At 42.3% G+C, this 27,747-nt stretch overlaps 1 protein-coding gene across 1 annotated transcript in view; it reads right to left on the bottom strand.

The window, feature by feature from the left end:
• Positions 1 to 1,464: 1,464 nt before the first annotated feature.
• LOC309569735 (uncharacterized protein) overlaps positions 1,465 to 27,747 on the bottom strand; it is a gene marked incomplete at its 3' end in the record, with an annotated part of 83,019 nt that continues 56,736 nt past the window's right edge. Inside the window, exons 6-10 of the mRNA XM_082275721.1 lie at positions 22,962 to 23,100; positions 13,856 to 13,965; positions 10,925 to 11,038; positions 6,269 to 6,403; positions 1,465 to 2,286 (exon numbers count right to left, since the gene is read on the bottom strand). Of these exons, the coding sequence (XP_082131847.1) occupies positions 1,465 to 2,286; positions 6,269 to 6,403; positions 10,925 to 11,038; positions 13,856 to 13,965; positions 22,962 to 23,100 (1,320 nt within the window). The remainder of the gene's footprint in view (positions 2,287 to 6,268; positions 6,404 to 10,924; positions 11,039 to 13,855; positions 13,966 to 22,961; positions 23,101 to 27,747) is intronic.

The following is a 27,747-nucleotide window of genomic DNA, read 5'->3' as shown; positions in this document are numbered from 1 at the left end:
CTAGGCTCCTCCTCCGCTCCTCCTCCGCTCTGACATTTTAAGGTAAAGAGAAGCCGAAGGAGAAGTCACGATCTGACGACTGCTACAGTGATAGGAGTCAGTGTGAAGCCTGGCGAGAAGAGAGAGAGAGCACATCCCGCACTCTCCTGTCAACTAATAGTCACAGAAACACTCCTGGCAGCGCCCCCTCCACCTCCCATGCTAAAGACACCCAGGGCAGCCGTCCCTCCCGCCCACCCCTTGTACCGGCCCTGAGTAAGTAATGCAGCCTTCTCATCTCCCCCTAGACATAACAAGCATTTAAACCTTGCAGTGCAGTGGGCCCCACTGCAAGCCTTTTTTCTTCCAGAGTTGGATTTTAACTATTCGCTACCATATCCCTATCATATTTACTCATGATATATGCAGCATGTTTAGTAACATTGCTGATGTTAATTTTCACTCTGTAAAATTCTGCTTAGACTGACTAAAGAAATACACTTTCTTTGTGGCTTATTCATTTTATTTCAGTTGTTCAACAAATGTAGTAAATGCAATGTCTATAACACAGCTAGCCATTAGAGGGCAGACCTACATATCTGCATATAAAATACATGCATAAAATACAGAACGTCAGTTATATACATAATGCGGAAAGGAGATAAAAAAAAATATCTTTAAATATTAATAAAATAAAATAAAAACTGCGATTAAATCTAATGTGCAAATTGCTTTTAAGCTTTAAATAGAGTGGGGAAGCTTTAGGACCTCTGCCATTTTTCTGGGTGCAGCGTGTAACTTCACTAGAGAGATTGCCCCTTATTCCCTGTCCTGTTGACCATGCATGTCAGACACTTCCCAGTGGGAAACAGGCAGCAAAAAATAAATTTGAATCCTCCTTGCTTTACTTAAAAAATGCAATTATATTGCAAAAAGTCTCTTTTGAGCTCAAATTTGCTACTGAATTCACCAGGTAATATTGCAGGTATAGTGAGTGATGTAAATGACCAGCTTCTGTAGAATATATTTGTTGAGGATAGTCTTCCCCTTATTTTCAGTTTTAGGCCCTTTTCACACATGCTGTCCGTTTGTCTGTTTTACATCTATCCATTGATGGATGAAAAACTGACATCAATGCATCTCTATGTAAAAACGGATGGAAATGGATGATCATCAATTTACATCGGTTTACATCCACATCTGTCATCATCCGTTTTTTTAAACTGATCAAAGCTCTATTTTTATTCTGTTAAAAAAACGGATTGGACGAAAAACGGATGTAAACTGACAAATGGTCAGTTTTTTATCCGTTTCTGCGTTGGTAGTAGATGTAAAAAAAAACAGATGAAAAATGTATGAGCACTGATGAAAAACTGATGAATATTTCATCCATTTTGACGTGATTGAACTGATGAAATGAACGGTCCACATGTGTGAAAGAGTCTTAGAACTGCAGGGCTAAGTAGTTTAGAAGTCATGAAGTTACTAACCATAATAATAATAATAACCACCACCACCACCATCATCAACAGTGGCAATTACATCTGTTACTATACCCTCAGAAGTTGTTGGGGATGTTGTGGTGGTAACAGGTGTTGTAGCTGTGGTGGGTACTGTTGTGGTAGTTGACGGTACTGTAGTAGTCTGTGTTGTTGAGGGAATTGTTGTGGTTATGATGGGTGTTGTTGTAGGGGCAGTTGTAGTAGTTGGTGTTACCGTAGTAGTCTGTGTTGTTGAGGGGATTGTTGTGGTTATGATGGGTGTTGTTGTAGGGGCAGTTGTAGTAGTTGGTGTTACCGTAGTAGTCTGTGTTGTTGAGGGGATTGTTGTGGTTATGATGGGTGTTGTTGTAGGGGCAGTTGTAGTAGTTGGTGTTACCGTAGTAGTCTGTGTTGTTGAGGGGATTGTTGTGGTTATGATGGGTGTTGTTGTAGGGGTAGTTGTAGTAGTTGGTGTTACCGTAGTAGTCTGTGTTGTTGAGGGGATTGTTGTGGTGGTAACACTTGGTGTTGTAGCTGTGGTGGGGACTGTTGTGGTAGTTGATGGTACTGTAGTCGTCTGTGTTGTTGAGGGAATTGTTGTGATTATGACGGGTGTTGTTGTGGTTGTTTCCATTGGTAGAGTGGCTGATGTTGTCTTTGGAGTTCCAGGTTGCACAATGCAAATATTTCCATAGTACAACAAGTAGGTAACATTATATCTGATAGCAGGAATTTGTCCAAAAATACTTTCTTTTTGATGGAAGAGCTCAGCCATGATGTTTACTGGTATGGTTAGAAAATAATAATCCATAAACAACGTTTCTACCTAAAAAAAATAAATTAAAATAAGATGTTACTTATGCAACTTTGAGGATGTCTTCAGAAAGTCTCTGCATGCCCATCATGTGCCCTGGGACCTATTCATTTAACCTCTTTACCCCTGCTCACTGTGCCTCTACTGCGGCACAGTGGCTCGTTCCCGTCCATCGACGTAGACCTATGTCGCTGGACTCCTCCCCTTGTGGGCGGCGCTCACGCGCTGCCGGAGGCTCGCTTCCGCTGTATTCAGTCACAGCGGGAGTCGGGCCAGGGGAGAAGCAGCGGCGATCGCCGCTGCTCTTCCCCGATCGTCGGGGAATCGAGTTTGGAGATCCGCTTGCTTGTGTAAACAAAGCGGGCGGATCTCCTAAGTGATAGACAGTAACAGATTGCAGGGTTCAGCATAGCTGAACCTGCGATCTGTCCCTGTGTCACTCAGTCACCTCCCCCCACACACGTTAGTAAGCACCAGGCATACATTAACCCCTCCCTCTCCAATAAAATTAACCCCTTCCCTGCCAGTGTAATTTTTACAGTAACAGTGCATATTTATAGCACTGATTACTGTAGTAATGTCACTGGTACCCCCAAAAGTGTCAAAAATGTCAGTCAAGGGTCCGATCTGTCCGCCGCAATGTCGCAGTCCCACAAAAAAAAAATTGCAGATCGCCGCCATTACTCATTAAAAAAAAACACCAAAAATTACAGAAATCTTTCTCTTAGTTAGTAAACGCAATAACTTTTGCGCAAACCAATCAAAATACGCTTATTGTGATTTTTTTTTACCAAACATAGGTAGCAGAAAACAAATTGGCCAAAAATGTAAAACATTTTGATTTTTACATTTTTTTGGGGGGCAATTTCATATAAAAAATGGTCAGGAATGGAGTAAAACCTTTCGGTCATAAAGCGGTTAAAAATACGCTCATTGAGAATTTTTTTTGTCAAAGACATGTAGCTAAATACATTTTGGCCTAAATATATGACAAAAATTGAATATATTGGATATTTTTTAACTGTCAAAAATATTGTAAATAACAATAAATATTGTTTTTTTTTTTTAAAAATTTGCATTTTTTTATTAATATCGCAAAAAATAAAAGGCGCAGAGGTGATCAAATGCCACCAAAAGAAAGCACTGTGTGTGGGCAAAAAAGGACATAAATTTAGTTTGGGTACGGCGTTGTATGACCGCGCAGTTGTCAGTTAAAGTTGCACAGTCCCGAATTGCAAAAAGTGGCCTGGATGTAAGACAGCAAAATCCTCCGGTGGTAAAGTGGTTAAAGCAGACCTAAAATGACGAAATTTAATTTGATACAATGCTGTACATCATAAACAGTTGCCATTTTTTGTAACCTTTCTTCATCCTATCTCAGTGCTGCTGACCCCTGTACCTTGTCTCAGCCACATCCTGTCTATAGTCACTTCAGCTTCAGCTACAAAGCATACTTCAGGACTGGTTTCCTGATAACAGTAATAAGGTTAAACCTCTCCCATTGCCCATAAAAGTTATCCTGTGGCGAATCCACCGCAGGGACCACTTTTATGTTAAATTGGACCGCCCGGCGTGTATAAAAAATACCGTGGTTATGGCAGCTATCTGCTGCCATAACCCCAGCATTTAACGTCAAAGCGACGTAAATACACGGTGGGTGGTCCGGAAGGGGTTAAGGGCCCTGCGACAATGGAGCAAAAAAATATTGATTTGATCTTGAAAGAAAATTACACTGAAGCTTTCTTAAATTGCTTACAAAAGATAGAAAAAAAATGAATCAACTCAAAGAAACAAAAACTTTACATTAAAGACTCCATAGAGAAAATACTGTATGATGTAATGTACCCAAGAACAACCTACAGTACATATACCATACCCATCAGGTTCACATTACAGTTTGTCTCTTAAAAGCTCATCTTCTTTCAGCTGTCAGTTTGTAAAAAATGTTGGTGGAACCTACATACATGTAATGTGCAATAATAAGGGTCATCTCCAAGTGGCTGACGGGCACACTAACTGCTTAGTTCAATGTTGTCCCACTAGAGGGCACCCATGAGAAACCTCCAGAAACCTGCAACGGGGACCCCCCCCCCCCCCAAGGTTTCATCTGTCTAGGGGTCTTCAGAGAGTTTAATCCATTTTCAGTTTCAGTGCTGTGATAGTTTGATTGACATTTACTCAGACATTCAACACTGTACCCAAATTAATTTTATATAATTTTTTTGAGCCAGACACAGCTTCCTTTGGTGTTATTTAATAGCTGCTGAGTTTTTTTATTGTTCACTTTAAAAAGGAAAAATAAAGACCTTACATTTTGAGAAAACAAACTCTGTCCCTTACATTCTGCTTAAATAAAAAGTCAGGTTAGTACACCCCTTCCCCCATATAACACCTTTTATGAAAGTAGACACCCCGAGATGATATTGTTTGTCACAATTTTATAGAAATAAAGAAATATGCTGGTAGTGAGGGGAGTAATGGTGCACTTGATACATTAAGTAGTGGTAAACCTCAGACATGAAATATGAACAAAGCATATCCCTTTATAGTTTTTAATCCAGAGCACTATGGGGTTGATTTACTAAAGATAAATAGTCTGTGCACTGCAAGTGCAGTTGCTCTGGTTCTGGGGGTAACATGCAAGAAAAAAATTGAAAATAAAACATCATTTTTGCTTGCACATAATTGGATGATAGAAATCAGCAGAGCTTCCCCTCAGATCTAGAACAAATGCACTTGCATTTGCACTTCTAGTGCACAGTATATTTGTCTTTAGTAAATCAAACTGACTGTGTCATTTCTGCTTGCTGCCCCAATCCTCTGCTATCTGCATGAATGACTTCTGACAAGTTTTCCTGACACCAAGAGAACAATGGTGACAGGGGAGGGAGCTCCAGCACACAGCCTGTGATTGACAGGCTTGAACCCAATCCATGTGTGCTGTGTGAAGTGGGTATGTCCCTTCCCTCTACTTAGCTCTCAGAGCGCTCCTCACTGAGCTCTGCAGTGTGTAATGTCAGCTCTGTTCTGACAGCTTGTAAAAGCTTCATCAATTCTGAACTTTGAATGGCTGTAGTGGAGGCAGGGCTGCAGATAAACAGGTACGACTTATGTAGCAGCTTTTGTTTCATGTGTATTTAACCTAAATCCACTTCACTTACAATCACTTTATTGTACAGCTCACACACACAGAGGAGGGAGGAAAAGAAGGGTCTAATGTAGTACTGATCACAAACAGTGGAAGACTAGAAATTAAGGGGTTAACCTTTTCGATGGGTGCAAAGAGGGAGGTGAAAGGGGTTAATATGCAGGTCACATGGAGACATCTTGAAGATAGTATGTGTTGTAGAAGAGGGGGGCAAGAAAGGATTTTAAAAAATGGTCCCTGTGTCACTGAAATAAAATGAATGAAGATGCAGCTGAGGCTGCTAATTCATTGATTTTTTTCCCCATTCACAAGAAATGGATCTCCCTCTGTCCCCTATTGTCCTCTAAGTGGTAAACAATACCATGTGATTGCTTTGACGGCCAATCACAGTGATCACATGGTACCCAACCCCATGGATTGGCTTAGTACAGTGTCTCTGTATGTAAATTGCACTGGATAAATATAGAGTCAGTATCCACTGTTTCAAGAAATACCCAGATAAAAAAGGGGTTAACCAGATTTGGGTTCCATGGTGCACCATCAGAGATATAGGCAGATTAAATGTACGGGATATACGTAGCACTAGTAAGGTAGAAGAACACCCCCAATATCAGCTTTGCCTTTCAGAGTCATAATAGTTTGCTATGTACACACATAGAGATACAGTATATTTATAAATCAGTGAATGTGACTTTCACCAAAGTAGGTGTATCTTTCAGTTGCGAGAGTTTTAAATGACAGAAATTGATTCACCTGCAGTGAATTTCCGGTGAGTATCACATTCACTTCTTTATAAATATGCTGTGTATAAAAAAATACTCTATGAAAGGTGTACATTATATTTACCTCTCCAGGTATGCTGAAAGCTCTAATCAATATGAAGTCTTCATCACAGGTACTTTTTATATAATGAGGAATCCCGATAGGAAAATAGATCACATCCCCTTCACCAACATCACATTCTGTGCCGGAGATAGCTACCTGGTGAAAACAATATATATATATATGTTTAATTAAAGTAAACAGTTAAAATTTGTATATAATCTATAATTAGAGAGAGGTATACATTATAGAGGACTTCCTAAAAGCAAAATATAACTATGAATCTCGCTGGATAAAAAGTCATCCCATGCCCCGAGGATCATACAATCTTATGCATGTTTTATTGTCATAAACACTCTCTAGTTACAAATTTTGGGTAAAAGACAACTGAACTTATAGTTGATACCCTAAAGCTTTGCAGCGAACGATAAACAAAAAGTAGTAGATCAGATAAAAGTCTTATAGATTCTATGTCACAAGGCATTGGGTTCCTTCTGGTTATGTCAAATGGTTTGGACACCCCTCCAAATTACTGGGTACAAATGAAAGGTACTGTTAGTCAGTCATGTACTTCCAAACTTATGGCAACAAGTGGTGGTTGTGGAGGTCTGCAGGCAGGGGGCTTATCATAATCTGGAAGCCCCCTTTAACAAGGTGGCCCCCAGATGCCAGCCCCCCCCCCTATGTGAATGTGTACCCCCTACCCATTCACCAAAGAAGGTATTTAAGAAATGTCAGATGGAGGAGCAGGAAGTCAGCGGGAACTATCGATGAGGCCGGAGTTTTTTTCTTGGTTTTTCGGGTCAGCGGTGGTGGGGGGCGTCATGATTGATGATGGGTCCACACCGGGGGGAACTTGGTTTTTATTTTTCATTTTTTTAAAAAAGGAATTGCCAAAAACTCCTGTTGTGTCTTTTTTTGGTTAATGGGTAGGGGTTATGTACCCCATACTCATTCACATAGGGAAGGGGAGGGTGATCTGGGGGCCCCTTGTTAAAGGGGAGCTTCCAGATTCCAATAAGCCCCTCGCCTGCAAACCCCCACAAGCACAGTCCAAAACTCAAATTGTTCCAAAATTTTGTAGCTCATTGGAAAACAAATAAACAAAAGAAATTTCAACGAATTTCCACCAAATTTGTTACTAGTTTATTAATGGACACATCCGAGTCTCTGAATAACCAAACATTTGTCCAAATTTACATTCGATCCAAAACAAAATTGCACATTATGATACAGTGCATAACAGAAATATAGTGGTCTGATCATAAGAAGCTAGTAAAGTAAAATTTACTTTCCAATTACTTCTGTAATGGAACTCGTCAAGTAAGTATGCCAGCTTTCACCCCTATTGTTTATCCTCACACTCGAACCACTCTTAAATTGCATTAGGAAAAACCCCGACATCTCTGGCATCAAAACCTCTTCACATCACTACAAGGTGGCAGCATATGCTTATGACATTTTAGCATTCCTTTCCAACCCGGTTATATCCCTCCCAAACCTGCAAAAAGCACTTCAAATATTCCAGTATATTACAAACTTCAAGATAAACAAGTCTAAATGTGAAGCACTTAATATTTCTCTCTCTGATTCTCAAGTTAAGCAGTGCAAAAAATAATTCCCTTTCACATGGAAAGCTGATTCCATCACCTATCTGGGAATATAAATCCCACACAAACTACAAAACTTATATAAAATGAATCACACAGTCAAATTGCAAACAATTTTCCAAGACCTCAAAAAGTGGCATCAAGCACATTTTACGTGGTTTGGTAGAGCTGCTGTAGTGGTGTGCCCCTTTATCCAGATGCAGGTGCAAGTCCCTTTAACTCAATTTCCCACAATCCTCTGGGATCCCAGCATCCCCTGAGTTCCAGGACATGCCCAGGGAGTATAAATGCCAGCTCCGCCCAGCTTCCTGTGCTCAGAGAGATCCTGCCTGATGGGACAGCAGTGACTGGGCAAGTGAGCTGTCCCCAGGTGCTGGGTCATCAATCGATCAGTCTGGTGTGTGGGCCACCAGCAGTGAGCACAAGAGCACGCAGCATCTATCCAAGCCCCAGTCACTGGAGAGGGCTCTGTTACAGTCCATGTGGAGAAGCTGTCCAAGCAGTGGGGTGGTCCTATCTATGGCCCCCCAGAGCCTCCTGACCAAAGTCAGCATCAGCAGTGCCAGTGTGAAGTCTGTGCCAGCAGGAAATCCCTCAGCTCACAGTCTGCTGAATGAACGATCAATCTATTGGAACACGTGAGAATCTTCAGTTCTTTATCCTATCAGTAAACTGAACTCAGGACACTCTGCTGCCATCTAGTGGCCATTACTAGAACTGCAATAGAATTTTTTTCACATGTTTTATGAATGTTTCTCCCTTCCTCGTATTGCTGTTTTGTACTGCAAACCCCTGTGCACATGATCTCCTGTGTAATCTACGTTCTACATTGTTAAGTAAAGTAGAAATTGCACATCACCACTGGTCTGATCATTTGGCTGATACCGTTACATAACACTGCTATAGTAAAAATGAATGTGCTACCCCGCATACTATATCTTTTTCAAACAATCCCTATCCAACTTCCATCTAGTTTCTTCTCCTCCATCAAGAAAGCAATTAGAACCTTCATTTGGCAACATAAATCCCCACGCATAAAATTTTCCACTCTAACTAGACCCAAAGCGAAAGGAGGAATGGGAATCCCAGATATCCTACTCTATTACAAGCATCACACCTCCTTCGAATTATTGATTGGCATACTCAAACACAGAAAAAAGATTGGGTGGAATTGGAAAACACCTTCACTAAGCTCCCGATCCAATGTACTCCGTGGTTACCATACTCAGAATTAACAAACTCGTTAAAACTTCATCCTCTCATTGGTCCTACCATACGCTGTTTTCACTCTTCCAACCCCAATCACTCTCTGGCAAGACATCTTGGTCCCTTAACCCTGATCCTACCTAACCCTCTATTTCCTCCAGGCCAAACACGTTATTCTCTACACAAAACTCCTTGTGAAATGGGTCTAAGAATATTCCATTTATTACATAATGGGAAATTATTATCACACCCTGAGTTAAAAGAAAAGCTCCAAAACAATTCTTTATCGTTCTGGGAATATGCTCAACTACACCACTTCATCTCCCCTATAATTAAAAAATCCAATTCCCATCAATCAATCTTCATGAAGTTTGAACAATTATGTATTGCATCTTCTCCACAACAACACTTGCTTTCCAAAATTCTTACTCTTCTCTGGGACACATGTCCCACACACCTTGGCAAACTGAGTGATGATTGGAATGAAGCTCTAAATACAGAGATTCAAGAACATCATTGGGAAAAAATCTATAGGAATATGCTCAGAGGCTCAATAAATGTTTCCATACAGGAAAATATTTACAAAATCCTCACAAAATGGTACCGTACTCCATATTTACTAAAAAAATTTGATCACAAAATATCTGACCTTTGCTGGCATTGTAAAATGCATTCTATGGATATGCTTCACATTTGGTGGACGTGTCCGTCCATCAGACCATTCTGGAACATGGTCCGTCAACATATTACAAAAATAACGAACCATTCCATAGAATTATTACCTGCTCATTTCCTCTTGCATCACTTTTCTGGTCCGCCATCTAGATATTTTAGATCATTACCCATGATAATGATTAATGCGGCTAAGTTATGTATCCCCAGATTAGGGGTACTTCCAAAATACCTTCTTTACAAACCTGGTTACTCCAAATTGAGCGGATTTCAGAAACGGAAGAACTGATCGCTACCGCACATGATAATCCTACCCGTTATTCTGATATTTGGAAAAACTAGATCTCTTTTCGTAATTCATCTGATTTTCAAAAACTGATTAATGTCCCAATACATTGAGTGGATTTCCGCCAAACAACTTTTCATTAACAAAGGTTCTATATGCTGTATATCTTTTTCCACTTCCTATTAACTGATATATTTCATATAAGAAATGTCAGCTTTTGGATTGCCCCCCCCCCTCTCCTCCCCCCTCTTCCCCTCCTTGTGCTGGTAACAGGGGTGTATTATTACTCCCCCCCCACCTTACTTTATCTCTTCATGGATTCAATAATTTGCATCCTTGTTATTGTCAACCTTTGAGATATATTACTTTCTGTACTTTCAATGATCTATGTTTACTAGACTTACTACAATGATCACACTGTAATGTTCTGTTATTGTTACGCCATGTTTATTCAATAAACTTTTTCGGAAAAAAAAAAAAAAAAGACGGATAAGCTGCAATATAGTATATTTTGGGTTTAGATTGCCTTTAGAATCCACCATGAACTTACAAGGTGCAACTGAATAAAGGTATTGCCATAGAAATACATCACAAAAAGTAAAATGAGCAGAGGCTCAGCCTTTTTACTATACAGCTGTAAGCTACTCCGGGGTTGAATTACTAAAACTGGAGAGTGCAAAATCTGGTGCATCTGTGTACGGTAGCCAATCAGCTTCTAACTTCAGCTTGTTCAATTAGGCATTGACCAAAAAAGCCTGAAAGCTGATTGGTTTCTATGCAGAGCTGCACCAGATGTTGCACCAGTTTTAGTAAATCAACACCTGTATGTTACTGGCCATATAATATTATTAGATTTGGCTACCAAGAAAACTACCCAAGCTTTTTTTATCCACTGTGTTTACATACCTTTCCACAACCTTTGAGTACATAGGCCATTTCATGTGCATTGAGATTATAATATGGTCCCAAGAGGCCAAATGGCTTTAGGATCACCACTCCCAAGCTAAGTGTATTTGGATACTGAAAAAAGAAATTCAAGTTGCATCAGTTTAATTTCCTCAAGCATGATACAAGGTTGCATAGCACAGAATTATGTAACAAGATGCTCATTTTTTTGAGAAACATGTTGAAGACTTATAACAGTAAGATTAAATCTACATGCTGTGAATCAAGTGGACTTTCTAACCATCAGCAATAAAAATTGATTTTTAGTTGTTTTCTGAATTTGCATTTTAATTGAGTTTTATATTCATTTAATTTTTTATTATAAAAAAAATATATACACGAAAAATTCATTCTCTGTTTCAGTCCGCTTCCTATCAGTGTAATTTACAACATAGCAATTGCACAGGAGTGTGTTTCCAATGACATTTCCCCCGCTGTACTCTTTAGTCCCTCCTGCAAGCTGCTGTGTTATAATATGTATATTATGTTAGGTTATGTATAATATGTTATATATGTATATAAGATGTATGAGCTGTCGGGAGGAACCACTGCATGTGATGTGGGAGCAGATATTCAACTCACCTGGAAGTGTTGGACACTTGCATTGGCCGGGGGTCAGCAATGCGGCAGAGCTTCAACACATGGGCTGCCCACGTGTTATATCATCTTTACAGGCTGCCTTTTTTAATTGTCCGCCCTGCAATCACTATTTGATTTTAAAAAATTGCATAATACATATGTGGTACAAGTGGTACCTGAATCTGTCATCTGATAGCAGCCTCTTATAATTCTCTGCACAACTGCATTCTGGGAGAATGGAGAGGCAGGACTACAAGTCACTTCGGCTCTACTACGCTGCAGACTGCTGTACTTCTAACAATGTGAGCTTCCCGTGAGGAGGAGAGAGCAGAGTAATGACCTTATCAGTGTGTAGCTGCTCATTCATTGTCCAATCACAGGCCACAGTGTGTCCTCGACTAGGCTGTATTGCTAAACTGCAGAGTAGTTTGTAGTAGAGATGGGCTCTGGCATGTTCGGGATCCTTGTCCCAAACCCACCTGGCCAATCCCACCAGGAAGCCAACACAGCACACCGCCAATCACAGGCAGTGAGACATTTCCCGGTCTGGGCAGCGGAGGAGCAGGAAATGTCTCACCGCCTGTGATTGGCAGTGTGCAGTGTTGGCTTCCTGGCAGGATCCAGCGTTTGATTCCGAACACGCCAGAGCCCATCTCTAGTCTGCAGAGAAGTCTCTGGGAATGTAGCACTGAGCTGTTCTGTCTAGCAGGGGTGCATGCTGCTCAAGATTGAAAAGAATTACAAATCTTCTGGCAGGCAAAACGGTAAGCGCCAGTTCACACCATGGAGACGCAATCCAGATTCTTTCAGCATGCTTTTCTGCATGTGCGTTTTTAATGGGTTTGTGGCACATTTCTTGTGTGTTTTTGATGAGGTTCGGTACTTTTTTTCCACCTCTTTTCACTTCACCTTTAAAAAGGACATTTGTGTTCCAGTGCGTTTTTGATGAATTTTACCAAGTTCCAGTACATTTCGTTGCAGAAAAAATGCAGCATGTGCTACTTTTTTTTTTTCTCCAACTGGAACGCACTTGAACTTATCACACTGGTGTAAACTTTGCCATTAACTGCTTGCTGACTGCTCACCGTAGATATACTGCGGCAGGCTGGCTCGGCTGTGCAAAGTGTTCTTTGGGGCCCCCCCTGCGCCGCCGGTGGCGTGTGCCCCCCCCTCCCCGATTAGGATTCGAGGAAGCCTATCCAAGGGGCCAGCGGCCGCGATTCCTGCCAGGCACCCTAGATCACTCCCTGCTGAGAGAGGACAGTCAGCTGTTGTGAATACAGCAGACTGTTGTTCTCTCTGGAATGAATACAGAGAGCCTGTGATGTGATCCTTCTACAGTATATAGGATCACAGGTCTCTGTGTTGATTCCACAAGTTCTTCCCCCACAGTTAGAAAACACTCCCCTAGTCTCACACTTAACCCTTTGATTACCCCTGGGTAAACTCATTCCCTGCCAGTGTCATTATTACAGTAACAGTGCATATTTTTAGCACTGATTACTGTAGTAATGTCACTGCTGCCCCCAAAAGTGTCAAAAATGTCAGTTAGGGATCCGATCTGTCCGCCGCCAATGACGCACTCCCACTAAAAATCGCAGATTGCCGCCATTACTAGTAAAAAAAAACTAAATAAATAATAATGACATAAATCTTTCTCATAGTTTGTAGACCCCGATGATTGTGCAAACCAATCAAAATACGCTTATGGGTTTTTTTTTACCAAAATTATGTAGCAGAATACAAATTGGCCAAGAACGATGAAAAAAGTTGATCTTTAAATTTTTTTTAGGGGGGGGGGGGATGTTATATAGTAGAAAGTGAAAAATATATATTTTTCTTTTTTTCAGAATTGTCGCTCTTTTTTTGTTCATAGCGCAAAAAATAAGTATCGCAGTGCCGAATCGCAAAAAATTGCCTGGTCATTAAGGGGGCAAAACCTTCCAGTCCAGGAGTGGTTAAAAACCAAATAACCTGCTATCCATGCATTTTTGATGCAGGAAAAAAAAAACGCACTGGACTGCATTTGGTGTGAACTGGCCCTTAGTTTCTATAAATATTAACAGTGTATTCAGTTTGCCTTGAGTTCAGTTCATATACATTTGTCCTCTGCACCCAACCAAGAAAAAATGTATACCATCCTAAATATACAAATGTCCCAGACTGGCCTGATCCATAATGTGTATTACCTGAAAATATGCAATAGTTTTTTTTTTTTTTTACCATTGATTAAAATGTGAAACTACCACTGAATAAACTAAAATGCATGTATGTCAACCTATTTGGAAATTGAAAAAAAAAATTGTGCCTTACCGAGAATATGGAACTGCCATAGGTGATGGTATTTTGGGTCAGTCCTGTAGTGTTATCATAGTAGCGAGCGCTGGTTATTATTATATTGTTAAACACTAATTTCTTTTCACCTAAAATGAAACAAATAATGCAACTATTGTAAATGTTATAGCAAGGAAATATTTGAAAGTGATCTGCATAAAAGGTAGATGTACTTTTTTTTTTTTTGAAGATGTGTGGTAGAAGGAAGTATTGTATAGGGTAGGAATAGAGACCCGGCCCTATAGTCCCCTGAGAAGTCAATAAATGCAGAATCCCCATTGTATCCAGCTCAGCACAGAGGTGTCAAGTCAGCATATCCTTTAATATAGAGAAATGTGATCGCCCGTTGCTTTCTGTGAAGTACAGTTACCGTACAAGTGAGCTTTGTATATAATCTATAAACATCTATTTTATAAGTATCTTATATATAAGAATTAGGTACCTATGGTATAAAGTATTCACTCTATAAATATCCTATTTATAAAAAAAGTATATTCTATAGGTTTCTACTTTATAAGTATCTTATATACAGTATAAGAATTATGTACCTATTTTGTAAGTATCTACTCCATTATAGTGATCGACCGATATCGTTTTTTCATTGCCGATACCAATATTTTGCCGATCGCATATCGGTATCGGCCGATATTGCCCGATATTTTCACACATGTAAAATTTTCCCAAAAAAACACAAATTTCGACACAAATCTCTTAACAAACATGCTAATCTTTATTTATTTACATTTTTAATATTAAGTGCTCGTTCTTCACACCTTAACTACATAAAAACTGATAGGAAAACTTCAATTGCAAGGAGTTGGACATTAGCATTTCACATCATCTGATTGTGCATTAATGTATAATAAAGTGCTGCAGTAGTGGACTCACTCACTGCAATATAAAAATTTTAATTCACTACTGCAGTGCAGTCAGCGCAAAACTGCTAGGAAAAAAACGAGGCAAAAACAACAGCTACACAATAAAATACACACATTGCACAACTGCTATAAAAAGAGCAAGGCAACAGCTACACATGTCACAGTGGATTGGACTGGACTGGACTCTGAGTGAGTGGAGGACTACCTCTGTGTGCAGTATGGCACTCACTGCAACTACTGCAGTGCAGTCAGTGCTGCTAGAAGAAAAGCAAGGCAAGTAGGCAACAGCTACAGATGTCACAGTAGATTGGACTGGAGTCAGTGGAGGACTATCTGCACAGCAGTATGGCACTCACTGCAACTACTGCAGTCAGTGCAATACTGCTAGAAGAAAAGCAAGGCAACAGCTACACAGTGGATTGGACTGTGTCTACTACCGCTGCAGTAGGGCACTCACTCACTGGAATAATTTTAAATCACTACTGCACTACTGCAGTAGTGATTTAAAATGATTGCAGCAGTGAGTGGCGTTCTACTGCAGCAGTAGTCCACTGACACCAATCCACCTTCTATGTCTATTTTTTTTTCTATCACTTTTGCACTGACTTCAGTGCAGCGCAGTCAGTGCAAAACTGTTAGAAAAAAATAGATAGACACCAGCTAGACAGTTGATTGGACAGACTCAGTGGACTAGTGGGCAGACACTACTATAGACTAACTACACTTTCAAATCAATACTCCCAGTTAAGTAGAACAATATTATAGTGCAGAAAGCATAACATTTCAGCATGTTCACCAGTTAAACGGCTTCTTTTCTTTTCATAAATTGCTGCCACTTCACTAAAAACACGCTCACTTGAAACTGAGGAAGGAGGAGCAGAAATGTATCTTCTAGCATGAGAAGCAAGTATTTTGTAACATGCCTCATTTTCTTTCCACCACTGAAGAGGATCACTTCTTCTTTTAACTACTGGTTCCTTCAAATAGAGATAAAGTTCATCATCCAGGCTCATTATTGCCGATTCTGATGAATCCTCTGCATTAAGGCTCCAATAAAAAGCTGAACATTGCATCTATTTGACCACAATGAATTTTCTCTTTCTGTCTGTTGTCTTTTGGGACATTTTTTTTCCTGCACCCTGCTCTTCCATATCAGAAACCTTCTCTTCTTGTCCTTGACTTTCATTTTCGCGAGGAGGAACCTCCTGCACCTGCTGTTGAATATCTTCTGTCAGCCATTGCTTTGCCTTGGCCAATACATCATCAGAAGAGAAAGGATGGTTCTTGTATCGGGGATCCAAAAGACATGCAAGCACAACAGTTTTATTCTCCTCATGCTTCTCAAAACTTTTGGCAAGGCTGTCCCTCATGGCCTGCCTACATGCTTTGATGCCACGTGTGTTGGGTCCTTCATTCTGTTGAAGAAGCATCTTCAGGACTCTCACACATGGGATCACAGAGGAAACAGATGAGTCGTAATGACTCACCTACAGTGTCACTTCCTCAATGGGTACGAGCGTCTCTATAATGTTGGCTACTATGTCCCACTGATCTGCAGTAGGGCAAGAATGTCCTCCAAGTCCATATTCACCAGAATATTTAGTGAGAGCTCGCTTCTGCTCCAGCATCCTCTGTAACATATTTAGCGTTGAGTTCCATCGTGTTGGAACAGCCTGTATCAGGTTGTTTTTGGGTAGGCCAAGGTCTTCCTGAATGCACCTCAGTCGCTGCTGGGCAAAAACAGAATGGTGGAAATGGCCTGCGCACTTCTTCAGCATGGTAATAATGTCCAGCAAAGCTTTCTGGTGACCATCATTTACCACAAGTCCCATACCTTTAACCATGTTCGCTCCACTGTCTCGCAGCACAAGCATCACTTGATCTTTGCTGATTCCCCATTCTTCTAGCATACCTAGAAACTTTTCTTTAATGTACTCCCCAGCGTGGGATCCTTGCATCACTTTTGTATTCAACACCAAATGCCTTCTTGTCCATCCGCTGTCAATGTAGTGGCATGTAAGACTCATTAGTGATTCTGTTTGTCCTGACCAGCAGTCCGTCGTGAATGAGAGTGAGTTGCCAGCATTCTCTGGTTGCAGCATAGTCTTAACTTTGTCAACGACCTTTTGGTAAATCTTTTGCAGCATTTCAGTTCGATAAAACTTATCACTCTTCAGTGTGTACCTTGGCTCAACTATGGACATCAACCGCTTAAATCCAGAGTCAGACACTATTGTAAATGGCTGGTTATCAGTGACCATCATCTCTGTGATTACTCTGTCCAGCAGTTGGGATCTTCCATCTTATTTTTGCCACCTGTTTTTTTTCTGAAACATATCTGTTATTGTTGCCTGGGATAGGAATGATTCACCTTGTGATTCATTTTGTTTTTTCTGTGCTACATTATACAATTCAAGATGATGAAGGCTCACAACCCTCGCTGGATGTTTTTATGAGAAAGGCGATTGTTTTATGGTGATTCGAGTAAGTGCAATACTTTTTAAATAAAGCGATATGTTTAGATGTACTGCACCATGAGAGTCTCCTTTTTGTCCCACCCATGTTTGTCACCTGATCCGAGCTACACTATAAGGGCTTGATGCTGGATTACCCACTGTGTAACAGAGGAGCTGAGGATCGTGTGTACTGAGTGGAGATATTGCCTATGTGAAACCCTATAATTAAGGGGTCATATATTTCCGGTAAGGAGTACCTTACTAGATCACTGGGTGAAGTGTGGAGGTGAAGGTTAATCTGCACTAACATCAAGTCTCTGCTAATTTGTGTGACACCAAAGAGATGTGGACTGTTTGATGCTGCATATGGACTGTTTGCACTTTACAATGTTGAGCACAGATTGATTGATTTTTTTAGATTGTCACCTATCATGAATTTTTAATTTTTGAATTAAGGTTTAATTATCTGCACAAGCACTTTTATGTTTGAGCGCGACACTACCCTTCTTTTAAACAATAATTCAAGATGATGAACTCTTAGATGGGCCCAAAGATTAGACGTATTTTTGATTTTTGCAGTTATTGATCCCATGCTCACATTGTTTTTGCATGTGTTGCACAGTGCTACTGATTTTCCTGGCGATGGAGAAAAATACTCCCAGGCCACACTTTTCATTTTTCTATCTCCATCCATCTCCATTGAAACAAGAAAGAGTCAGAAACTAATTTAGGCTTACACAAAATGGCTGGCTGGCACCCTGTGGTGGCTGGCTGGCTGCCTGGCACCCTTTGGTGGCGGCTGGCACCCTGTTGTGGGTGGCTGTCTGGCTGGCAGGCACCGTGTGGTGGGTGGCTCTCTGGCTGGCAACCTGTGGTGGGTGGCTGTCTGGCTGGCACCCTGTGGTGGGTGGCTGTCTGGCTGGCACCCTGTGGTGGGTGGCTGGCTGGCACCCTGTGTGGTGGGTGGGTGGCTGGCTTGCACCCTGTGGTGGGTGGCTGTCTGTCTGGCACCCTGTAGTGGCTGTCTGGCTGGCACCCTGTGGTGGGTGGCTGGCTGGCACCCTGTGTGGTGGGTGGTTGGCTGGCTTGCACCCTGTGGTGGGTGGCTGGCTGGCTTGCACCCTGTGGTGGGTGGGTGTCTGGCTGGCACCCTTTCATGGCTGGCTGGCTGGCACCAAATGGGTGGCTGGCTGTCATCAAGCTTTGGAGGCTGGCTTGAACCCTTTTGTGGCTGGCTGGCTGGCAGGCACCCTTTTATGGCTGGCTGGCTGGCACCCTGTGTGGTGGCTGGCCTGGCACGTACAGGCCCAGGGCCTGTGGCTGGAGAGCTGGTACAGTCAGGAGGAGGACTCAGGCAGGGCATGTGACTGGCTGGCTGGTACACTATACTGTGGACTGTGTGGGACTGGGTTGCTGGCTGGCACCGGGCAGCTGTGGGTGGTGGCCGCGGCGGCTGTGTTACAGAACAGGACAGATACAGAATGTGTGTCGGAGAGAGTGTTTTTTGTTGGTCACTGTTATCAATTATCACAGAACAGAATACAGAACGTGTGTCAGACTGTTGGTCACTGCACTCACTAGATGTAGAAGATTTCGGTCCCGACTCTCCCGACCGACTGCCTGTGCCACATGCAGACTTCAGTGTGGCAGCGGTGGGTAAAAGACACCATAAGGAGGCAGAGGGAGGCGGTCCAAGAGCTGTCCAGTGCGCGTAGGCACGTGGCGCAACATACGCTATGATGTCACGAAAATATTGGCAATATCTGCAAATCAAAAGGCCGATTCCGATATATATCGGGGAAAATGCATATCGGGCCCCCGATATATTGGTGTTGCCGATAATAGGTCGGTCTCTACTCCATAAGCATCTTATTTATGAGAATTGTTAGGTACCTATTCTATGAGTTTCTACTCTATAAGTAACTCATCTATAAGAATTAAAGAGCTTTTGTTGATAAAAACAAATTCCCCTCTGGCTGATATATGTACATTGCAGGGATTTTAACAAACTTTGTAGATTCCTACCTTTCGTTATTCTGAAGAAGCATGTTTGTTTGTCTGTGTCCATGTGCAAAATTAAATTAATGGCAGTGCTTTTTGAAATGATCAATGAGCAGCTGCACTTGAAGGGTTTTAATTAGGAATGTGTCAGGGTTTGCATCCCTTCACATATGATTTCCCTTTTGGAGTATCTCACTAAAAACTTAATTTGTTGCTGCTGCCTGGTATCTTAGTGCAGACTTCTGAGAAAATCAGTGAGCCATTCACAAAAGTGGGAATTTACATATCTGTAATCTGCATTCTGTACACCACCAGGTTACCATTGAATTGCATTTTACAGAAAATTACAGAGCTGCAGATAAAAAATGAAAGGTAATTTTTAATTACATTCAATTACAATATAACTAGTGTAGCAATTGTATATGCAATATTATTTTTTTATTTATTTATTTTTCAAGAAAGTCGAGTTATCCTTTAACTAATGATTCTAAAGGTCACTATTCTATAAGTATGTTATCTAAAATAATAATTACTTATTCTATAAGTATCTTATAAGTATCTTTTATATATTGGGCAGCACAGTGGCTAAGTGGTTAGCACTGTATGTATGAATATAAGTTAGGGACCTTTAAATTAAAGCTGTTTGAGGGCAGGGACTGATGTGAATGCACAATATACACTATATTGCCAAAAGTTCTGGAACTTTAATGGCATCCCAGTCTTAGTCTGTAGGGTTCAATATTGAGTTGGCCCACCCTTTGCAGCTAAACAGCTTCAACTCTTCTGGTAAGGCTGTCCACAAGGTTTAGGAGTTGGTCTATGGGAATGTTTTACCATTCTTCCAGAAGCGCATTTGTTAGGTCAGACACTGATATGGAAGAGAAGGCCTGGCTCACTGTCTCTGCTCTAATGCATCCAAAGGTGTTCTATCGGGTGCAGGCCAGTCAAGTTCCTCCACCCCAACTCTCTCATCCACGTCTTTATGAACCCTGCTTTGTGCACTGGTGCGCAGTCATGTTGGAACAGGAAAGGGCCATCCCCAAACTGTTCCCACAAAGTTTGGAGCATGAAATAGTCCAAAATGTCTTGGTATGCTGATGGCTTAAGAGTTCCCTTCACTGGAACTAAGGGGCTAAGCCCAACCCCTGAAAAACAACCCCACACCATAATCCCCCCTCCACCAAATAATTTGGACCAGTGCACAAAGCAAGATCAATAAAGACATTGATGAGCGAGTTTGGGGTGGAGGAACTTAACTGGCCTGCTTAGAGTCCTGACCTTAACCCGACAGAACACCTTTTGGATGAATTAGAGGGGAGACTGTGAGCCAGGCCTTCTCGTTCACATCAGTGCCTGACCTTACAAATGCACTTCTCGAAGAATGGTAAAACATTCCCAAAGACACACTCCTAAACCTTGTGGACAGCCTTCCCAGAAGAGTTGAAGCTGTTATAGCTGCAAAGGGTGGGCCAACTCAATATTGAACCCTAGAGACTAAAGCCCCGTACGCACGAGTAGAAATTCGGCCGGGAAATTTCGTCCGACGACCGATCTGCCGATTTTCGGCTTGTTAGTATGGTGCTTCCGACAACCGACTCCGACTTTTTGGCCGAAAAAATGCTGGTGTGCAGGCTATATCATTTTTGTCGACCGTCAAAACACGTCCGATTTTCGTCTCATTAGTATAGATTTCGATGGCGAAAAATCTTATGAGCAAGACTAGGCATGCTCAGAGATGAAAGAACACAAAGAAAGCAATCCAACACATGACATCACTTCTGAACTAGAATTCTGTCGTGCGGGAAAATTTGTGTGCAGTCTAGAGCACATTCCAACCAACAGACACCACTCTGGACAAAAGACAGATGACCGGTCGGCGGAAATTCGTTGCGTGTGTACGAGGCTTAAGACTGGGATGCCATTAAAGTTCATGTGCGTGTAAAGGCAGGTGTCCCAATACTTTTGGTATTATAGTGCAGGGCTCAAAATTTCAAGTCCTGAGCTACTAGCCAGGCCTTAAGGGTTACTCGCCACCAGTTGCACCACCTAACCCCTACCCTGCCCCGCTCCTAAATGCGCCCTCAAAAAATTATTTTATAAAATGACACTGTTAAATGTTTTTGCATGAATGCAGAAGTTGCACAAATAAATATTAATAACAACAGTGTGATTGTATGTTTGTTTTACCTGGATTTTAGGTGCACTTCTATTGAATTCTATTACACAGTGCATTTTCTGAAGCCGCATCAAAGATGTGGCATGCAGGATTTTAAAGCGCTTTCATGAAAACGCACTTTGTAATAGAAATTCAATAGAAATGCACCTAAAATCCAGGTAAAACGCACATACAATCACACTGGCCAAACCACAGTTCACCAGTTATTAGGGATAAGAGAGTGAAGGGGGGGGGGGGGGTCTGGGTTGTAATAATATATGTTAATGAAGAGCAGAGTGAAGGGCTGTAGAGAAAGTGCTAAGGCTGTATTTTGGGACAGGACAGGGTCAGCTAAATGGCTGCTTGGAATGCTCAGAGCTGGGACCAGAGGCTGCAGGACATACAGTACAGATTTATGGAGGGGACAGCTGAAAGATAGAAGTAGATGAAGGGTTAATGTGAACAGGAGAGAGGAGACAGACAAAGTGAGGGGAAGGAGAACAAACCAACAGGGGGAGGGGAGCTTGGAAGAAGAGAAGTGATTAAGGGCTGCAGGAGAGATAAGTGGCTGGGACTGAGGAGTACAGAAATCATGCATTGTGCAATAACAGGAGGGAGAATGCCATTCACTTCTGTCAGGCAGGTGAAGGCAGAAGCTCCTAGTGCCCCCCGACCCCCCTCATCACAGATATGGACACTGCCCACCCTTGCACATACCGACAGTGTTCTGTCTCTTCCTCTCCTCTCTCGCCTTCAATCATTTTCCACTCGCAAAATGCGAGCGGAAAATTTGAGGGCTGTTATAGTGTATATGTAAAGCGCTGCGTAAATTGACAGCACTATATACTGTAAGTACCTGAAATAAATAAATATATAAAGTACCTATTCTATAAGTATCTTATCTAGAAGAAATACGTTGAAATAAAAAAAAAAAAACAAGAATGGAATATATTGTGGCTTACCAATTCTTAGATGTGGTGGCTGCATTCATTTTTTAGGCTTTTTTTCCCTTTATTTTCACTTTTTGATCCAGTCAGTAAGTCTGATTTTTTTTAACAGATAACAGCTGCCCAGCAAAATTGGCAGTTAGAAGGTTGAGAATAACCATTTACCCCTGACAAGGGTGCTTACAATGGTCATCATGTATTAATTTATGTAAAACGTTTATCCCAAAAGGAAAAGTGCATCTAAAATGACCCTCTTTCCACATAGACAATGCTGCTGTCCAAACCTGTCTCTGTTGTCCCTCCATCCAGAATAGAGACACCCTAAGACCCCTGTGTTAGTGGCCAAAGTACCAGGTGAAAATAAAGGAAAAAGGCCTAAAAAAGAAAAAGAATGCAGCCGCTACATTAAGAATTGGGGCGCTGCAATATATTACATTTTTGTTGTTGGGTTTATTACTGCTTTGAATATCTATCTTATTCTGTATCTATGGATGTTGCACAGTAGAACTTCTCTTGTCCTGTATGCTGGGTGTAATTCTCAGTATCTGTTCCTATTCTGTATGTATGGACCCTGCACAGACCCACTTCTCTTTTCCTGTATACTGGGTCATTCAGTAATTACAACAGTTTAGTACTATCCCGTCTTACCTTCCATGTCCAAAAAATACTTCCAGACTATGTTGGGTGGAGACTGGGGGTATGCTCCTTGGACGGAACCCAGAGTAATTATTTGAGGTTGAGAAACGTTACTTTTCAAAGTTTGAATGAAATCCAATCCAGACAGGGGCTATAAAGACACAAATGAACAAAATGCTATATTATAAAAACAGTAAAGTTTTTTGTATTTTTTTTTATTTCTATTTTTTTTCTATTTTGACATTGGGCTGCACTGCCTGTAGGAAGGGGATAACCTATCCTCTTAGTGTAGGCCCTCCTTACAAGAAATTACCTTTTAACACCCTCATATATTGGTTAGCTGGAGTCCTGTGGATGATACAGGTTTACATGTGCATTGGGGTGATTGCGGTCGCAAGAAGCTGGTCCCTGGATAGTTCTATATTACTGCAGGTCCTGGCAAAAGAATGAGTGTGGGACAACCTACATGTCCATCAGAAAAATATAATTGCTGAGAGACTGCTTAAAGCAACTCAGAATAAATAGCATAAATTGTATTCAGGGATGGCACGGAACAGCGATGTAAAATTTCTGCTTGGGGTTTGCCCTGAACCAATCAGTGAAGTGGAACATCTTTTGTGATGTATTCAACCTACAACAGCAAAACTTACATTTCCAAAGAGCAAAATGTGATTAAATTGCTGGCAAAATGACAACTCCCGGAAGTTTAATTCTGTTGTAAATAAAATGGCCAGGGTTTCCCCTCATCTATACCAGACCTTTCAAGTCTAGTATGCATTTTTAACTTGGGGTCCCTCCCAAACAATCCACCTTGGATTTTTGATAAGGACAAGGACCTCTTCACCACAACCCTGGCCTAGTGGTTGTGGGGTGTCTGTGTACAGGGGGGTTATCAGAATCGGAAAGTCCTGTTTAACAATTCGGGGGGGCTCCCAGATATCACCCCCCCCATTGTAATGAGTAAGGGGTACATAGGGGTGAAAACAAATTGCAAAGTGTAAATAAAAACATAAACACCGTTTTTAACAAGTTTAGAATGAAAAAAATATGTCCCACAATGCACATCCAACATCAATCATATCATCCACTGATGTACATCCTTGTCAATTATGATGCCCACTGACTAGGGATGGCCTTGCGGTTCGCCCGGCAGTCAGTTCGCGGTGAATTTTGCTTGTTCGCAGCCCGCCAATTTTGCGAACACATGGCGTTGTTCGCGGTGGCCATATTAGTTTACATTGGGGAGAATTTTGACCCATGACACAGCCGTAAGGTGGAATGGGACAGCCAATTGAAACATTTCAGCACATGGACATGCCCCATACCTTATAAATAGACCAGAGCTGGCGGCCATTTCACATTCTGCTTTTTGTCAGCGTAGGGAGAGATTGACGGGTGCATCAGGGACAGATTGCCAGTGACACAAATAGCTCTGTTAAGATCCACAAACGTCCTTTTCAGGGCTGGTATTTGGAATAGGTCTACAGTCTCTTTTCAGTGTAGGGACAGGTATGCTGTGTTCATCAGGGACAGATCGTCAGTGACACAAATCGCTCTGTTAAGATCCACAAAAGTCCTTTTAAGGGCTGGTATTTGGTATAGGTCTGCAGTCTCTTTTCAGTGTAGGGACTGGTATGCTGTGTGCACCAGGGACAGATCATTAGTGACACAAATCACTCTGTTAAGGTCCACAAAAGTCATTTTAAGGGCTGCTATTTGGTATAGGTGTGCAGTGCACTATATAGGGGTGTAATCCACGAAAATTATACTTTGTAATATAAAAAGCATATTATAGTGGATTTGTATTGTGCACTGTGCAGCATTGTGACTGGTGTGTTGAGTGTTGCATACTGCAAACAGTGACAAAAGCACTTTTAATGTATTATAACTGGTGTGATAGACCAATGGCCCCCCAATACCACATATTGATGTGGCGTGTTATCTGAGTATACTTTTACAAGTGTATTTGTGTCCTGCAACAATATTGCCTCTTTTGCTGTGTTAAGTCTGATACAAACAGTGCTAAACTCACTGGCCAATTTTTTGAACAACTGGTGTGATAGGCCAGTGACCCCCCAATACCACATATTGAAGTGGGGTGTTATTTAACAGTATACTTTTCTAAGAGTGTATTTTAGTCCTGCAAAAATTTGGCCTCTCTTGCTGTGTTAACTGTGCTACACACAGTGACAACAGTTACTGGCCAATTATTTGTAGAACTAGTGTAATAAACCGGTGCCCCCCCCCCCAATACCACAGATTGAAGCGGGGTGTTATCTGAGTATACTTTCATAAGTGTATTTGTGTCCTGCAACAATATTGCCTCTTTTGCAGCGTTAACTCTGATACACACAGTGCCAAACTCCCTGGCCAATTTTTTTTTTTTAACAACTGGTGTGATAGACCAGTGGCCCCCCAATACCACATATTGAAGTGGGGTGTTATCTGAGTATACTTTTACAAGTGTATTTGTGTCCTGCAACAATGTTGCCTCTTTTGCTGCGTTAACTCTGATACACACAGTGCCTAACTCCTTGGCCAATTTTATAACTGGTGTGATAGACCAGTGGCCCCCCAATACCACATATTGAAGTGGGTGTTATTTAACAGTATACTTTTCTAAGAGTGTATTTTAGTCCCGCAAAAATGTGACCTCTTTTGCTGTGTTAACTGTGCTACACACAGTGACAACAGTTACTGGCCAATTATTTGTAGAACTAGTGTGATAAAACTGTGGCCCCCCAATTCCACAGATTGAAGCGGGGTGTTATATACCTTTTTCCAGATATACTGCAATTCTCTAGAGACTTTTGTCTCAGGGTAATTTAAAAACATGACAGGCAGAGGATGAGGCAGACACTTACGCAGGGGTGGTAATAGTAGGGCAGGAGCAGTAGCCGGAGCCAAAGTGTGAAGTTTCAAAAGCCACGTGCAATTATGTCAAAGGACGCACCAGACTTGGTTGAGTGGCTCACTCAGCCTTCTTCTTCTGCACCCTCCTCATCCTCTCTATCTGCACCCTCTTCACTCTCTGCTGTGTACACCCCAAAAGACACCACCACAAACACCACCACCACTACATACCCTCCGCTTGAGCCACTGGAAATATTTTCCGATCCATAACAAGACATTTGCGATGCGCAGCCATTCTTGGCATCGGATCAGGAAGAGGAGGTAGCAACAGCCACCACTCAGCAGTCTGACGACAGTACCCAGATCAGCCCAAGGAGGTTGGTCCCAGCTGTTGCTGCCTACTCTGAGATCTTGGGGAGGGGAAGGTGGGGAAGGTGACGTGGATGATGACGTGTCTATGGACATCACGTGGGTGGCCACAAGAGAGGAACAGGAGGAGAGTTCAGAGGGAGAGACGGACTTGCAGATAGGGAGGAGAGGCAGGCAGAACTTGCATTGCACAAGAGGTACAAAGCAGACTGCAAATGTATCAGGAGCGAGCCATCAACCATGTACAGTCACGCCTGGTGCTCCCAGGACACCGGCACATGGCTCCGCAGTGTGGGTTTTTTTTAATGTGCCAATTGCTGACAACAGCGTTGCCAACTGCAGCCTTTGCAGTCAACGCATAAGTCGCGGTAAGCCCAACACTCACCTAGGGACAACCGCCTTAAGAAGGCACCTGAACTCCCATCACCGAGCCCAGTGTGAGCAACACTGTCAGAACCCACAAAGCCACACTCCAGGCTCTCACCGTCCAGCCTATTTTCCTTCTCCTCTCTCCTCACATTTGTCCTCCACTCCACCTTCCATGATGCCGTCGTCACGTTGTTCTGGAAAAAGGCAGGCTTCTGTGGCCCAAATGTTGGAGCGTAAAAAAATGTTGACGCCGGATAACCCTCTTGCCCAACGTTTGACTGCTGGCTTGTCGGAACTGATAGCCCGCCAACTACTGCCATATCAACTAGTGGACTCGGAGGCCTTTCGTAAATTTGTGGCCATTGGAGCACCACAATGGAAGGTCCCAGGCAGGAAATATTTCTCGCAGAAGGGCATTCCAGAGCTGTATGGCCATGTTCAGCGGCAAGTGAATATATCTCTGGCACACCTTGTTGGTGCCAAGATACATCTGACCACAGACACATGGTCTAGCAAACACGGACAGCGAAAGTATATCACTTTTACTGCCCACTGGGTGAACCATCTGACGGCCGTGGCACCCGTGTAGATTTAGCTGTACTGCCACGGATTGCATGCAGGCCTGCCTCTTCTTCTCCCCCTCCTCCTCCTCCATCCTCCCTCTCCTCCTCGGCTGACTCCTCCTTTTCCGCTGCTACCATCTCTTCCCCTGCGTTGCCCAAGATCCCCAAAACCTATTCCACATGCCAGGTGAGACGTTGCCATGCTGTGCTGTGTCTGTTGTGCCTGGAAGCCAAGAGCCACGCTGGTCCTGCACTCCTTTCAGCTTTGCGTTCACAGGCAGATCAGTGGCTGACAGTGAATTTGACAGTTGGTAAAGTGGTGTGCGACAACGGTGCCAATCTGCTGAGCGCGCTGAAAAAGGGCAAAATAACACACGTGCCATGCATGGCACACGTCCTGAACTTGGTGGTGCAGCGATTTGTTGCCAAATACCCTGGGGTCCAGGACGTCTTGCCGCAGGCCAGGAAAATCTAGGGCCATTTCAGAAGATCTTACACAGGCATGGCTCGCCTTGCTGACTTTAAGCGGTGACACAACCTGCCCGTCAGGCGTCTTATTTGTGACTGCCTGACGCGATGGAACTCAACGTTGCATATGCTTGATAGGCTGCTCCAGCGGAAACGTGCAGTTAACGACTACCTGT

This window comes from Pelophylax lessonae (assembly GCF_965119305.1).
Source record: "Pelophylax lessonae genome assembly, chromosome: 1".
NCBI classification, from domain to species: Eukaryota; Metazoa; Chordata; class Amphibia; order Anura; family Ranidae; genus Pelophylax; species Pelophylax lessonae.
This window is presented reverse-complemented; position numbering and strand designations above follow the sequence as displayed.